Consider the following 17212-nt stretch of genomic DNA (forward strand, 5'->3'; position numbering starts at 1 on the left):
AACTAGACACAAGGACAGTTTTTTCCCCGAAAGCCATCACTCTGCTAAACAAATAATTCCCTCAACACTGTTCAACTATTTACAAAGTGTACACCACTATTACTGTTAATCTTCTCATTACTCCTTATCACCCATCCCCTCCCACTTGTGATTGTAGGACTGTAACTTTGTTGCTTGTATCCATATGATTTATATTGACTGTTTCCTAGTATGATTTGATTGCATATTGTACCCTATGACTATCATTAAGTGTTGTATGTTATGATTCTTGATTCTTAAAGAATGTACCTTTTCTTTATGTATACTGAGAGTATTTACACCAAGACAAATTCCTTGTGTGTCCAATCACACTTGGCCAATAAAGTATTCTATTCTAACAATCAAGAAATTCCTCTGTAGTTCTAAGTTGCTTCTCTCCTTGATTAGTTTCCATCCATTGCTTCTTGTCTTACCTTCTGGTGCTTTGGATAATAGCTTGACTCCCTATTCTTTGCAGCAACCCCTGAAATATTGGAACAGTGCTAACACTTTGGGAATATAGATGTCACATGGAATGAATTCCTTGCTGATCCATTGCACATCTCTGCCAGACTCCTTATGGAAGACTAGTGATTTTGTTGTTTCTGTAGCTCATCTCATGACAACAAGTCGCAGTCTGCCTTATGGGGTCTGGCCCTGCCTCAGTGATGAATGGAAAAGGATCGACTCTGGTGGTTCCCTTCGTCCTCGTTTTCCACCCGCAGAGAAGATGGGTGGTGTATTTGAGGGTGCTGAAGAATTTTGCTGTTTCAAATCACCTCCACTGTTGCTTTTGTGGATGTTTGAAAGGAAAGCAATAGGAGGGCAGGTTTGAAATGCCTTCTCTCTGCTGGCTACAGAAGAAATTGGAATATCCTTCCAGCTAACATCAGTATAATATGGTCCCAAAACCACACTGGCCACAAGGAATGCCTGTGCCCTATTTTGCACTGGATCCAAAAAAGAAATTGGAAGTCTGTATAGTGAATGTAAAGGACGTGGTGGCTTGGTGGCTAATATGCTGAGCTTAGCGATCACAAAGATCGGCAGTTTGGTGGTTCGAATCCCTAGCACTGCAAATAGAAAAATAGGGACCACCTTTGATGGGAAGGTAACAGCATTCTGTGCTCCTTCGGCGTTTAGTCATGCCGGCCACATGACCACAGAGACATCTTCAGATGGTGCTGGCTCTTCGGCTTTGTAATAGAGATGAGCACTGCCCCCTAGAGCCGGAAATGACTAGCACATATATGCAAGGGGAATCTTTACCTTTACAGCAGTGGCCCCCAACCTTTGTTGTCCCATGGACCGGTACTGGCATCACAAAATGATCCATGGACCGGTACTGGCATCAGCACGCACGACCAAGGCAAGGCAAGCCGAGCGACTGGCCGGCCAGTTGTCCCCCGCTTCTCCCCACCACCTTCTACTCCTCCTTTGTACCTTTGTCGATGGGCTTTTCGGGCTCTTTCTTAATCTCCTCCTAACGCGAGACTCCACCACCATCAGGACGGCTCTTCGTTCGAAGCTGCCCCCCCCCCAATGAAACTAAGGTGCGAGGATTCCTTCAGCACCCAAACGCCGCTTTCCAACCGACGACCGACAAGCTCACCCAGAAGCACTTTCTCAACCGCCATCGAAACAAGATGGTGGCGCCCACTTCTTTGCGGCCCAGTAAAAAATGATCCACGGACCGGTACCAGTCTGGGGCCCGGTGGTTGGGGACCACTGCTTTACAGTGAATGTAAGACTGAGATGATAAAGGCTGTAAAACACATTATGACTCAATCTGCTTCAGTGTCTACTTGCAGTCTTCAAGGGCAACCTCATAAACTGGACACTGCAGCCTGTATGAGAAATGAGTGATGCCCCCTCATGCAGTTGGAGCACCAGACAAAATTATGCAAATGCTTTTCTAATAAGATTCATCTGGTCTTCCAGGAAGAGCTTTACATTGAGAAACATCTCAAGCTGTGAATACGACTGAATGTAAAAGGTTGCTTAGGCATACGTCAGGAGATATGGCTAAAGCATCTTTGTCTGCAGTGACACAGTGCAGTATTGCAAGTTGACTGCCCACTGCCAGGAGTTTGATCCTGACCAGCTCAAGCTGACTCAGCCTTCCATCCTTCTGAGGTTGATAAAATGAGGACCCAGATAGTTGGGGGTAATATGTTGACTTTGTAAACCGCTCAGCAAAGCACTATGGAGTGGTATATAAGTCTTATTGCTATTGCTGAAGAGGTTTTTCAAACAAGAATAAAATTGGAAGCACACACACACACACAGAGGCTGAGTTTATACAACACTTAACTAGCACAGGTAAGATATAGAGATAAATGCATGCATCTTGATAGCTTTATTAAGATGGGTTTAATTTTCTTTTGGTGTCCTAATTAGATACCTTACTGTTCAATAAATTGGACACCTGGAAGGTGGATTAACTCAAAATGGACTGAGAGTGTCATATGAGGTCTAATTAAGGCATGGTGCACATTAAGGCTAGCTGTGTTTGCAAGGCGTAGTTGATCAAGTTGCTCCCTTCCCTGTTGAAGTCATACATCACTACACACTAGCATCACATAATCTGGGATCACTGGGTCACTTTTAATGTCCTCCCAGCTTCTTGAAAGGAATACGAGAGGTACACACTCTCTTCCTCAGTTTCTCATTTCTTTTCTACCAGAACAAAAAATAAATCCACAAATAAATACACAGCTCACTATTTTCTTTTCATCTGCAGAGGTGACACTTAATAAGAAGGGAGGGAGGAAGAAGGAGGGAGAGATAGATAGATTAGAAAGAGTCCATTTTAGAAAGGCCTTGTAAGGATTTTGTCTCAGATGGAGAGAATTAGGGTTACCCCTTCACTTCAGTAAAGCTTTCTTTTTTAAAAATATATGTTTTATTAATACATTTTTAATACACATAAAAAGTTCCATATCTATCTGAACAGCGTGTTGTCTGGGCACAGTTAGTTTTAAGTAGAGATACAACATTAATCATAATCATAATCAACCTATCAATATTAATTGCAAAGTAATACTACCATTAGTTTATCATCTTACAAAAATTTCAATACAAACATTTTTTATTATCCTTTTTGGTTTTTTTAGATTCTAACCTCTGTTTCTGTTAGTCAACAATTGGTAAAACAAGTCCCGTGTTAAAAAGTATTCTGTTTCTGCTTCAGTAAAGCTTTAAAGGAAAGGGATGTGGTGGCTCAGTAGCTAAGACGCTGAGCTTGTCAATCAGAAAGGTCAGCAGGTCGGTGATTCAAATCCCTAGCGCCGCATAACGGAGTGAGCTCCTGTTACTTGTCCCAGCTTCTGCCAACCTAGCAGTCTGAAACCACGTAAAAATGCAATTAGAAAAAAAAATGCAATTAGAAAAATAGGGACCACTTTGGTGGGAAGGGAACAGCATTCCATGCACCTTCGGCATTTAGACATGCCGGCCACACACCACACAACCACAGAGATGTCTTCAGACAGTGCTGGCTCTTCGGCTTTGTAATGGAGATGAGCACCGGCTCCTAGAGCCGGAAACAACTAGCATGTATGTGTACCTTAAATCTTTCAAGTGTCGCGGCTGGTCAGAATATTAATTTCTAGACTCCTTCTAGACTCCTCTCTAGAGCACAAAAAATCTCCACAGACCGGTCTCATCCTGGTCATTCATATTTCAAATTGTTACCATCAGGGAGACGTTATAGGTATCTTAAAATGAGGACTAATAGACCAAGAAACAGTTTCTTTTTCAAGGCAATAATTGTCTTGAATCAAACAGTGCATTTGTGAGTCCTATGTATAAAGTGGCATTTTTAAACTATCTAACTTAATATATGTTTTAAATAGATTTTAGACTAGGTGGTTATTATTATTATTATTATTATTATTATTATTATTATTATCATTATTATTATTATTATTATTATTATTATCTCTGTAGTGTGATTGTGATGTAGTGTTTGGGGCACTGTGTTGGAGTAGCTTTCAAATTTCATTGTATTTGTAGAATGCAATGACAATAAAGGTATTCTATTCTATTCTATTCTATTCTATTCTATTGATATATTCTAACTTAGGGTTAACAGCCTTGGGGCTGTTTTAAACTAAAACTAACCTCCAGAATTTTTCTGGGGATAGGGAAGTGGACAGGACACCCCATCTGTTACTACATGCCAGGTAAACCCAATGCGTGAAGGTGTCACAAACTTTATCCAAAGCTCTGCTTCCTTGTTCAGTGCTTCAGCAAACTCCTCTCTGCGCAGTATCTGAGGGGAGAGGAGAAGGTCAGGTGGCACCGTTCTCCTCACAGCCCTTTGCAACCACCAGTCTTCCTGTCAGCCCATCACCAATGAAACCAGCAGGAGCCCGTCCTTGTTAGAAATCTTATTTGCACAAGAGGAGAGTGCAAATTACCATCTCTCTCTCTTCAGCCCTGGACTTCCAGGGGGGTTGAAGGACAAGAAGGAAAGAGGCAAGTTAAAAACGCTGCCATGCTGGGATTTCTTCCAAGATTAATGAGACGTGACCAGGAGAAGGAATAGCAAAAGGCCGGCATGAAGAAAGACAAATTCCAGGCGTGCTACCTTTCTTGCATAATCGCAGTAAATGGAGAAATAAAAATGTCATTGAATATGACATTTACAAATGAGTTGCAGTTTTAGGATATCATACGTATTTGGAAGCCGTGTTCCCACCTTTAAGGCTGTAAAAAGTTCTTTTTGGGGAATTTCCCTGAATGCTGTTATTGGTTAATGTCAATGATAAATCTAAAATAAACCCTGATTTGAATCTTTGACTGCACCCTCTAAACCATTTGTTTTCCAGTGGATGGAATTGTGAATTAACAACAACAACAAAAAATAGCCCTCCATCCCAAACCAAGATTTCCACTCACCAAATAATTTCTACAAATTATAGCGATAGCAATAGCACTTAAACTTATATACTGCTTTATAGTGCTTTACAGTCCTCTCTAAATTGTTTACAGAGTCAGCCTCTTGCCCCCAACAATCTGGTCCTCATTTTATCCACCTCAGAAGAGTGGAAGGCTGAGTCAACCTTGAGCTGAGTGAGGTTCGATCTGCCAAATTGCAGGCAGCCGGCAGGCAGCAGAAGGAACCTGCAGTATTGCACTCTAATCACTGTGCCACCATAACTCAATTATCAGACTCAATTAGCATGTTGTGTGAATGTAGACTACAGGTATACACCTCAACTTACAACAGTTCAATTAGTAACGGTTCAAAGGTACAACAGCACTGAATAAAGTGACTTATGACCACTCTTCCCACTGAAGACTGTTGCAAGCTCCCCTTGGTCACATGATCAAAATTCAGAGAGTTGGCCACTAACTCATATTTATGACGGTTGCAATGTCCCGGGATCGTACGATCACCTTTTTGCGATGTTTTTGACAAACAAAGTCAATGGGAGACCCAGATTCACTTTGCAACTGGTTTACTAACCTCTGCAATTCAGATTCACTTAACAATGGTGGCAAGAAAGATGGTAAAAAGGCCATAAAATTCACTCTACCACTGTCTTGGTGTTTCGCAACCAAACCTCTAGGCTCAATTGTGGTCATTAGTCAAGGACTAACTACATACATGATAGCTTGCCATGGTTCTACAAAGGAAATGGAGAAGATGCCTTGTTATTAACCATGGAAATTCTAATGTCTCCTTTCTCATTGCTTCTCCCAGAGAGAATGAGAAGTGACATCAACCAAGATTTTCTGAGCCAGGATCTGAAGACCGTTGTTGCTTAGTTTGATTGGGGAGGGGTGCGGAAATTGGCAGGGAACAAAGCAGACAGACTCCTGTTATCTAAATTGGAAGTTGATCCAGTCAACCTCCTCTGTTGGTCATCAGATCAGTTTCCCTTTTGAAAGGAAGGCCAAAAGCTCTTTCTTTTCCTTTTGTTTGTTGCTTTGTCTTCTGTTGTTGTTTTCCTCCCTCCCCGCTTTTCAGCAGGGCAGTGGCACCCGCAAACCCTTTCTCAAATTGCCTGCTATTCAAACGCTGGCAAGTAGGCGAGGGTTTACATGAGCCACACACGGATGGAAACCTACAAACGGAAAGCTCAGGAACGGGATGAGAAGCCGAGAAGGCAGTTGGGAAGACTTCATACATGCAACTGCAGCCAATTTCCACTCCACAGGAAAGCTGCTAATGAAAGTCGCTCTCGCAAGAGACAAGCCTGTTATGTGCAGTGTCCACACAGGCAGTTGTCTTGGCCAAACACAAAAGAGCTGGGAAGGTAGGGTGACCAGATACCTTGAACAGGCGAGGGGCAGAGGTGGTATTCAGCACGTTCTGATCAGTTCTGGAGAACCAGTAGTGGAAATTTTGAGTGGTTCGGAGAACTGGCAAATACCACCTCTGACTGGCCCCGTCCCCATCTATTCTCTGCCTCCCACTGAGTCCCAGCTAAGCGGCAGGGTCTTCTTTGGTTGCCCTGCACAGGAGAATGGAGCTGGAAAGCAGGTCAGTGGGGTGAGGAGGGAATGGGGATTTTGCAGTGACCTTCCCCTGCTACGCCCACCAAGCCAAGCCACGCCCACAGCTGATCGGCTAGGTCTCCTTTGGTTGCCCTGCACAGGAGAATGGAGCTGGAAAGCAGGTTAGTGGGGTGGGGAGGGAATGGGGGATTTTGCAGTATCCTTCCCCTGCCATGGCCACCAAGCCATGCCCACCAAGCCACGCCCACATAACCGATAGTAAAAAAAATTGAATCCCACCACTGCCAAGGAGGACACAGACAATTTAAAAAGGGAACAAAGGGGAGAGGGGAAGGACACACTATTTACCTTTCTTGGTATTTATCACAAAAATGACAGCAAAAAGCTGCAAGAAAATATAGTTAGACCAGCTTTAAGACTTGTGGACTTTAACTCCCAGAATTCCTCCTCCAGTCATGTTAGCTCAGGAATTCTGGGAGTTGAAGTCCACAAGTCTTAAACTTGCCACGTTTGAAGAGTCTTGAATTAGACCTACATGTACATGAAATTACCCTTTTTTCCAGCACCAGAAAGACTACTTTTTCAATCGCAATATTTTTCCAATGCATCTTTACTTTCAAGAACATACTACAGCAATAATAGAGAATCCACAATGGCACACTTTTCGAATTTCTCCTTAGCAACTTACAGGGAGTGTTGGAATCTAGATTATAGGAATCTGAGATTTGAAAGAGCCAGCTTGAAGCCGATTGATGGAATCAGAAAATAAATTAACTAATCTAAATCTAATTGGACAGCCAGAGGGGAAAAAACGAGGCTGCAATTTACAAGACCACAATACAGGTAGTCCTCAACTTATGACAACTGAGCCCAACATTTTTGTTGCTAAGTGAGGCATGTGTTAAGTGAATTTTGCCCAATTTTACGACCTTTCTTGTCACAACTGAAGTGAATCACTGTGGTTGTTAAATTAGTAACACAGTTGTCAAGTCAATGTGGTATTCCCATGGACTTTGCTTGTCGCAAAAGGGGATCATGTGACCCCAGGGCACCTCAACGGTCATAACTGTGAGTCAGTTGCCAAGTGTCCGAATTTTGATCGCGCGACTGTGGGGATGCTGCAACGGTCAGAAGTGTGAAAAACAGCCATATATCACTTTTCTCTGTGCTGTATTCTAACTTTGAACAGTCGCTAAACGGAAAAATTGTACATTGAGAACTGTAAATCCTTTGATCCTCAGTACCCTTCTATTTAAATGAATATGATTACTTTTGCTTCAATAGTATTACCTGAGGGAAATGTAAAACACATTTTGCCCCATCAATACACATCCTCTTGATTCTTTTCTTAGTACTCTTATGTAGCGTTGACATGCTGTCTGTGAAAAATTGGAGCGATTATTGTTGAGTGAAAACAGCCCATTAAAAAATAAAATACCCCCCCCAAGACACTCAAAAAGCTGGATGCTATTCGAGGCTCTGCTTACTGGCCGGAGAACATAAAAAGGGAAGACACATCCTTTTTTCCCCCTAGGCGCCTGGTCCAGTAATCCTATTAAAGGGTGAGCTTGCGTATGTATGTATGTATGTGTGCATGAATGATGACATGGAGGCATCAATGCTCTCCAATAAACATCTGCTATCCCCCCCATTTCCTTATAGTTTCTTTAGTTAGCACGTCACAAGTTCATGTAGTTAACTGCACGAGATCACCAGATGATGATATTACTATTATTATTATTACTATTATTATCCTTTTGTTCTTACAGTCCTACAGCTCTATCCACCATCACAAGGTTGTGTGTGTCTGTGTGAGTGTGTGTGTGTGAGAGAGAGAGAGAGAGAAAGAGAGAGAGAGACGTTGCAGACAAGCTACAAAAAAAGAAAAAGAAAAGAAAAGTTGTGAGATGAAATAAATGCACAACCGCACTTCAATCCACCGACTTTAGGGACCAGCGAGTCGCGTGTGAGCATGCGCAAGCAAGAGTCCTATGTTTAAAAAAAAAATCCGGGGGGAAGGCCGATTTAGGATGCAAATAAACTCCTCCTCTCTTTGCCAAAGCAGCCAATCAAGTCGGAGGAAGCGTGGCCGGCACGACGGATCGGTCCGGATACGAGTAATTTTTTTTTTCGCTTCCGGGAATTACACGTGCGAAGCTGGCTTCAGCTGGGTAAGGCTAAGTGCGGGGCTGATTTGCGGGAGGTGGGTGGGGAAGCTTCAAGAATCAGAAATTGGGGGGTGGGGGTGGGGGGGGCTGGAGAACGTGGGGAAGTTGTCCTGGGACTGTTGGGTAGGAAAGGGGCAGCCCTGGAATAAAGGAAAAGACTCCGCATGAAAGGCTGAGGCTTTAAATTAGCTCTCTTTAAATATAGCAGGATTTGGGAAAGCCCCTTTGTTCCGTTTCTTAAAGTAAGTCAAATGTGGTTTGGGTTGAACTTGGGCTTAATTTCTGAAAGCCCATCAGTCGTGGCCTGTAAATGCCCCTGTAAATCAGTGGAACGACTTGCCCCCCAGAAGTTGTCAATGCTCCCAACACTGGAAGTTTTTAAGAAGAGATTTGCCTGAAATGGGATATAGGGTTTCCTGCCTAGGCAGAGGGGGTTGGACTAGAAGACCTCCAAGGTCCCTTCCAACTCTGTTACTTTATTCTATTCGTGGGTGGTGGTCCTAGTCATAGGGAAAAGAAAGAAGAGATGAAAGGTGAGATCTGGCTTGTACTTGGATGCCAAAGGCTGAACACTCCTGGAATGTTTCTCCTTTAAGATGTGTGGACTTCAGTTCTCAGAATTCCCAACCCCATTATTATTATTATTATTATTTGAAAAAAGTTCTGTTTATTTTAACAACAAAGACAACAAATAAAGCCATCTTTCAATTTTACAGTGTGTTGGTTGGATACATATATCTTGTGTGCATAATAATATAATTCTACATTTCTTAACCCATTATTGACCTCACCTAGTCCGAAGAGGTCTGTAAGATTGTGCGTAAGTGCACAGTCGTACTTACTGTCCCTTTGGCATTGCCCCCATTTATTCGTACCTATTTCCTGTATCACATTTATACTTATACCTATTATCTTGTAAGCGATTGACAAATCAAATCAAATAAATATCTGAGAATTGAAGCCCACACATCTTAAAAGTTGCCAAGGGTGAGAAATCCTGAGGGATGATTCACACCCTGGACAGCATTTCTTTATTCTATCACAGGGCAGAAGTTATAGAAGCATCGCCAGCTGGACAAATCGGCTGAAAAGTAGCTTTTATCCACAGGCTGTTGTAATGGGCAATACGTATGTATGTATGTTTGTATGTATGTATGTATGTATATGCATGTGGAAATGTGCGCCTAGATCTATTAGTTACTTGGGTTTAGGGATCTTTTTTTATTATGGAGATGAATTCTGTGTTTTGTATGGGCTGCACCAATGGAGGCTCATTCAATTTCATTGTACACATGTTGTGCATTGACAGTAAAGTTTGAACTGAACTTGACTGAAAAGTCCAAAATTTGCAGAAATTGGAAAATAATGCAGACACCTGGTATCAAAGTTGACTTGAGGGCAACTTTATCACATATAAATCTAATCAGTTGTGTTTGTTCAGCAAACCATCATTAACGTTTGGCTTAAATCGTATGAAAGTACGACACGAGTGTGCGGCAGTTCTGGGTGTAAACAGAGGCAACGCAAATGATAATGTTTAGCTTAAATTGTATGATTTAAAACTGAAAATTGTAACATTTTAAATTGAAGCATCAGATATCTACAAGTTATTTCTCCTGTTCCTTAAAAAAAGATAATAGTATAGATAGGAATGTTTCTTTGTTGTTTGCTAAATGCCCCTTGAAGCGGAAAGAGGTCCATAAATATTATGTAAGTTTTGGGTCTTGGGTTGTTTTTGCACTTAGCAAGAACATTTATATATCATTTCATAGTGCTTTTACAGCCCTCTCTAAGCAGTTTACAGAGTCGGCATATTGCCCCCAACAATCTGGGTCCTCATTTTACTGACCTCAGAAGGATGGAAGGCTGAGTCAACTTTGAGCCGGTCAGGATCGAACTCCTGGCAGTGAGCAGAGTCAGCCTGTAGTACTGTATTCTAACCACTGCACCACCATGGCTCTAATTATATTGGTTTGTAGTTTTCTTTGCATGTTGTCGCCACATTCTTGGTGATAAATGTCAAGAAACTTTTGATAGAACTTGTTTTGAATCCATAAGAGATGCAGGTCTTGATTGTTAACAATTGCTTCTTTTTTCCTTTTTAATATTTTAAATGCAGTGTTTATCATGCATTATAAGCCTTAGGAGGTGGCAGTTGGCGGCACCAATAAATTGGACTTTACCTATGGAGTTTTCAGCCTTATAGAGTGTTTCTCTCAGGAGGTGCATTTATGTTCTTTTCTGGTCACTCCGTAAGCTGGAAAATTGTTACTATTCTTGTCACTATGGAGATTTTTACTTATTTAAGGCTACCTAGTATTTGAATAAACCAATTTTCTGGAGTCTTATACTGCAGTGAATTACTGAAGCTAATTAAACAGAGTAGATTTGTTCTGCATAAACCACGCAAAAAAATCCAAATTAGCATTAATAGCTTATGATACTGTGGCTTTTAACAGTGAGGTCATTAATTGAAATAGTTAAATAATTTGTATGAACAGTCATAGCTTCCTAATTTTGATACAATGCTTCATACCTAATAGAAAAGTTGAATGATATCTTCCCATTTGCAAAAAACCCCACCTTTTTAAAAAAAATCTTGACTTTCTTCTTTTCAGAATAATTATTCACAATTATTTTCAATAATGTGAATTTTCTCAAATTCACATTAACTGGATTGCATCTTTTTTTTTTTTTTTGGTAGGATGTCCTCTAGCACCAAGTTTGTGCCAGGGGTGATAAGCCCAATAAAGATCAACCAGGTAAGTACCCTGGAGATGAGTGTTCCGATTGTCAAATGCCCCTCTACTGGAAGGGATCTAAGTCATAATTTCAATCCACTTTGTTGGAATGACAAAGCTGGCACTCAGAACAAAAAGAAAAGCCGGAAGCACCAGCGCTACATGATGCGCAGAGCGCTGGAGCAGAAGGGACACCTGGCAGCCAGAACAAAAGAGAAGAATCTTGTTAGGACCACAGATGTCTCTGAAATGGATGGGATGCAGGACTCGTCGTCCTGGGAAAACGGAAGTCACCAGTTGCTCCAGACAGACGTGATAACAACTCAGGAGACTTCTTCCAGATTTGGTGAAGCTGTCTCCATCTCCTCTGAGGACCTAGCCAGGCAGCCATCATCTTGCCAAGGTCTTCAGAACCTGCTAGCCTCCCCCAGCATCTCAGAAAAAGGGATTAGTCCCTTCCTGCCTCAGAAATCTGTGAAGCGTGTGGCCATTGACTGCGAAATGGTAGGCACGGGTCCTTGTGGAAAGACAAGCGAGTTGGCACGTTGTACGGTGGTGAGCTATGACGGTGATGTGATCTATGACAAATACATTCTTCCAGAATGTCCAATTGTAGATTATAGGACGCGTTGGAGTGGCATCACCTGGAAGCACATGAGAAAAGCAATTCCTTTCCGGATTGCACAGGGCGAGGTAAGCAAAAGAGATTGATTTTGGAGTATCCATACAATGTGAGGGGTTAAGAGATGCCTGATAATAATTCAACCGGAATCTGCAAAAAAATGCAGAATGATAGGCAAGCAACAATACATTTATCCACAGTCATAGCACTGTAGAATTGGAAGGAGCTCCTTAAGTCCTGAATTCCAGTCCTCTGGTTCATACAGGTATCTAAATTAGTACATCCTTGATTGATGCCTGATCAGCTTCACTTGATCATGTGTGAAGGTGATCCCATCATTTCTTCTTGATCAATTCCCCTGTTCTTCACGTCACATCCATCCATCCATCACTTCATTTTCCTTTTGTCCATTTTTAATATATCTCCAGGGAAGCAGTTAGAATTCAGAAGCTAGGGTGTTTTAAGTCCTCATTGACCAGTTTTGTTTAGTTTGTTTTTCATTTTTAACCTTTTAACAGCTGTACTCTTTAAAGACTATGCACCTCTGTATACCTTGAGGGTCCCAATTTATTGATTTCTTGTTCTCACCTGTTCTATTTTTGGTTCCATTTTTGTGGACACTCAGCAGTTGAGTTGCAGGAAATTAGAAAACATGGTTTACAATTTTTCCTTAAGTGTTACTACAAATTGTCTACTCATTTTTGAAAATAAAAATGTCTTCATTAATTGGGGGGAAAAATCAAAGAGTGAACAGATGGATGGATAGATAGAGAGTGATAGGTATTGATAGATAACGAAAGAAGATAGATATGAAGATAGATATTGATAGGTGATAGAGATAGATAATGATTGCTGTTGATAGATATTGACAGATAATGATAGAAGATAGATATGAAAATAGATATTGATAGGTAGTGGAGAATGATAAGATAATATTGATAGAAGATATTGATAAAAAATGCAAGATATGAAGAGAGAGATCTTGATCTGCTTGTTTGAGTGACCTACAACTGTCCTTTCCTGAACACTGGAGAGTTAACCTTTTTTGTCTTTCTAGATCATACAGATCTTGAAGGATAAAATAGTCGTGGGACATGCTCTCCACAATGATTTCCGAGCCTTAAAATACTTTCCCTCCCGAGCCTGGAGGCGTGATACAAGCCAGTGTCCTCTGTTGAAGAAGAAGATTGCATCAACTCTGAAACCAAGCATGTCTCTCAAGAACCTAACTCATCAGCTGCTACACAAAGACATTCAGGTAACTTGCCATCTTTCATTTCCTCAAGAGCACTGAAAAGCAGAATCCTCATGCCAAAAAACCCCAAAAAACCCTAGTATCATTCAGTTGCCTTACGTCTAAAAGTTGTTAAGTGCACCTTGTCTTGGGTTATTTTGATGCGAAGTCGTTTGTGGAGTTCAAGGGATATTTCTTGAGATCCTTGAATATCCTGTAGTGCCTCTTGGTTCCTAATCAACCTAATTACATGCCATGATTGTCCAATCACTTTTCAGGGGTTTAGCAAATTTGTGAGTGTAGATAGATAGAGAGAGAGACAGATAGACAGACATGATGTGTAGATAAATAGATGGAGGGAGGGAGGGAGATATGACATATATAGAGATCGATGGATAGGTAGGTAAGTAGGTAGATCTAGCTAGAGAGATAGAACTAGACAGACAGACAGACAGATAGATAGAACTAGATAGATAGACAGGCAGACAGACATAAAATCACCTCTTATCACCCAACAGTGATGTGTTCAGGCAGATGAATTGTTAAGACTAATTTTGCTCTTATTTTTTTCCAGTGCCATTCTCACTTCGAATGGTCGGTAAACGGATGGTTCTAAATGGAGGATTTACTCGTAACATTTCATGGTTTGTTTGTTTTTCCTCCCCCCAGGTTGGCAAGCACGGGCATTCATCTGTGGAAGATGCTCAAGCTTCTATGGAGCTTTACAGATTGGTAGAGTTTCCATGGGAGGAGCTCCTGACACCCAGTCACCCCATGGGCCCTTCCCACGGCACCCCGGAGGTTGATACCAATCACAGTTGCTACATGGATGATCAATATTGGCCCAAGGACCTTGACATAGACTGCAAATGAAGGTTCGGGTTTTAGGAAGTTTGTAAAGAAGTGATGCTGCTATTCCAAAGAGAAAACGGGGATTCGTGCCTTCCAGCATCAACAAAGCAGCATTTATTTACATTCTTTTCCCTCAGAGTGGTACATGCCAAAGAAAACTTCAAGCCCAGACTAGCTTTTTCAGTTTTGAACCTTGGAAAGTTGCACCTGAAGAACCTCCGGCCTTTAAGCCTTTGAAGTTTGAGCTGAAGAAGTTGGCCACATGACCTGTGTAGAACCCAGACTAGCCAGAAAAGCCATTTCCTTTTTAAAGAAAGCTTTAGAATCCTTCTCCATTCTTCTTGCTGAATGAATGACGTATGAGTACGTTGCTGAATCAGCCTAGACCTGGAGGGGATAGGAGGGAGGGATTTTTTTCCAGCTAATTGAATTTATTTCCTTTTACTCCAGGCCTAATTTTAGATTTCCTTATCTGATTATAATGCTGAGTGAAAACTAAGGTGATGTGTATCCAATCTTAACATTGTGGAGCTGTGTAGGTCTCTCTCTCTCTGTGTACATCTGTGTGTTATGTTCCAGCTGATTTACGTAGTATTTTCTTCTGCGTTAAACCACCTAGGAATGCATTCACATCCTGAAATGTAACCAGAACCAATGGATCCTGGTTACCTTCAATGACACTTCCTGCAGGGATAATAGCTGCAAAAAAGGGTTCTTATCTCTAAGTGTGTTAGCGATTGGCTTATTTGCATATTTGGAGAGTTTCCCTGTTTATCAGTATATCCAAAGGGAGTTTGGGACCACTTAGGGCAAAACATTTGATATCTTTCTGCAGCAAATAAGTACTGCTTGGAATAGTAGAAATGCGCCCAGCTTGAGTTGTTGCAAATTCCAGTTGAAGGATTATGATGCTAAACACACACACACACACACAGGGGTGGAGGGGAACCCCACAGATGTTCAAAGCTAAACTAGGCTGTCCAGAATATTAAACAGAAGAAGGAATTGGCCATCTCCAAAAACAAGTATGAGTTAAGCATCAAATGTGAAAATATGTCTCTCTTGTTCCATCATTCTGTTCTTCCATCTGAAATCTAAAGCTAGAGCAGAGTCCCCTTCACCACTTTGACGGTTGGTCATGACTTGGTGTTCAAACGGAACAGCTTCCCCAGAAGTCTCTGGTGCTATCATCTGATTGGGACAAGGCTCTCTTTGTTACTCAAACAGAAATGGGAAACCGGCTATGCTTTAGAATTAGAAATCACCAGCATCCGACTTGTTTGCCAGATATTGCATGAAAGTTCTGAGGTTGATAGTTTATATGCAGTAGAGAGTGGAGTGGAGTAGTGTGGAATGGAATGGAATGGAGAATGGAATAGAATTAGAATAGAACAGAATAGAATAGAATTCTTTACTGGCCAAGTGTGATTGGACACACAAAGAATTTGTCTTGGTGCAAATGCTTTCAGTGTACATAAAAGAAAAGTACATTCATCAAGAGTCAAGAATCATAAGGTACTACAGTGATAGTCATAGGTTACTAATAAACAATCAAATCATACTAGGAAACAGTCAATAAAAATTGTTAGGATACAATCAAGGTTACAGTCATACAGTCATGTTGGAGGAGATGGGTTAAAGGAAGGATGGGAGGATTAATAGTAATGCAGACTTAATAAATAGTTTGACAGTGTTGAGGGAATTATTTGTTTAACAGTGATGGCATTTGAGGAAAAAACTGTCCTTGTGTCTAGTAGTTCTGGTGTGCAGTGCTCTATAGCGTCATTTTAAGGAGTTGAAACATATTCATGTCTGGGATCTGAGGGGTCTGTAAATATTTTCACAGCCCTCTTTTTGGCTTGATAGTTTACTTGGAGGGCTCTGTATGTGTGTGCTGTCTTAGTGCAGGGGTATCAAAGTAACATCACAGCGACATCACATGACGTATCAAGGACTTTCCCCCCCCATCACTAAATGGCGTGGGCGTGGCCAGCACATGATGTATCTGGTTCACGGACTGGGAGTTTGAGAGTATGATTGTCTTAGTATGATTTCTCTACTTGAAACTCTATTGGTGACTAATAAGTTTCTTCCATGTACCATACGCTTTTAAATTAAATTGCACTACAGTCACTGTTTCCACATAACACTGCACATCAGAAGCTCTCAGAGCTAAACCACTGGCCACTTTGTACATTGGGGTGGGACGAGGAGGATACACAATTTCTTGAAAGAGTACCATTGTTTTACAAAGTATTCCACAGGGAATATTTATTTGCATTCTGTCCCAAATTTCCCTACTCTTCAAATATTGGTATGACGATTAACACAGCTTTAATGCCCTTAAATTTTTTTTAAGCTTCATCTTGATGTGTTGAGTTGAATGTCTTCTTTGGTATCTTTTTATGCATGAAGCATTCACCCATAAGCTTTTCCCAGCTGGAATCTGAAATTTATGGAGTCCATAAAAAAGCTTACTTCCTTTCCTTAAATTTGTGTAAACTAAAGCCAGGTCTTAATTCATGGAGTGAGGGGCTCAGGGGTCTTTGTGAGATATCTAGAACTATAGTTCAAAAATACCAGAAGATCTACAGGTTTTCAATTCCTGACATGAAGAATACTTTACTAATACTAAACATTGCATATTTTATTCATATGTATAATACATATATAATTTTGCTTAATGAATAAATAAAGGCATTTGTGTTTGCACCAAAAGATAAAGACATTCAGCCTGACAATGAAAAAAAGAAATAGAAAAATCTCCAGCAAGTTAGCAACCAAGATGGCAGAAAACTGTTTCCTCTGTCATATCAAGCAGCTCATTTTTTTGGTTGTTTTTTCCCCTTTCCATCTTTTCTCTAGCACTATTTTACAAATATTGATAGCCTGCCTTAGAATAAAATGCTCATTGGGACAAGCCACATAGAGATTTGTTGAAACGTCACCAAGAAGCTTCATTCTAAAGATGTGACTCATTCAATCACTAGCTTTCCAGTTTTGTTTTTAAGCTTTATACAATTCACAAATGCATTCTTTCCCCCTCTGACTTTCTGGGGCTTTGTCTGAGAACCAAGATGTTAAGATTTTTCATAAGTAACTGCAG

General features: G+C 41.0%; 1 protein-coding gene across 2 annotated transcripts in view; it reads left to right on the top strand.

Moving 5' to 3' along the window:
• The window catches only part of LOC113442045 (apoptosis-enhancing nuclease-like), a 64117-nt gene extending 48526 nt beyond the window's left edge, over positions 1-15591 (top strand). Inside the window, exons 1-4 of one of the 2 annotated variants that reach the window (XM_026709354.2) lie at positions 8609-8660; positions 11362-12091; positions 13078-13278; positions 13924-15591. In XM_026709354.2, coding sequence (XP_026565139.1) covers positions 11363-12091; positions 13078-13278; positions 13924-14127 — 1134 coding nt within the window. In that variant the 5' untranslated portion in view covers positions 8609-8660; position 11362 and the 3' untranslated portion in view covers positions 14128-15591. Of the gene's footprint in view, positions 1-8608; positions 8661-11361; positions 12092-13077; positions 13279-13923 lie in introns of those variants that run through there. The other variant, XM_087941349.1, reaches the window with a different exon arrangement.
• The last annotated feature ends 1621 nt before the right edge of the window (positions 15592-17212 follow it).

The sequence above is a fragment of the Pseudonaja textilis genome, chromosome 13 (assembly GCF_049901715.1).
Source record: "Pseudonaja textilis isolate UNSWEBS1 chromosome 13, rPseTex1.2, whole genome shotgun sequence".
Classification (NCBI taxonomy): Eukaryota; Metazoa; Chordata; class Lepidosauria; order Squamata; family Elapidae; genus Pseudonaja; species Pseudonaja textilis.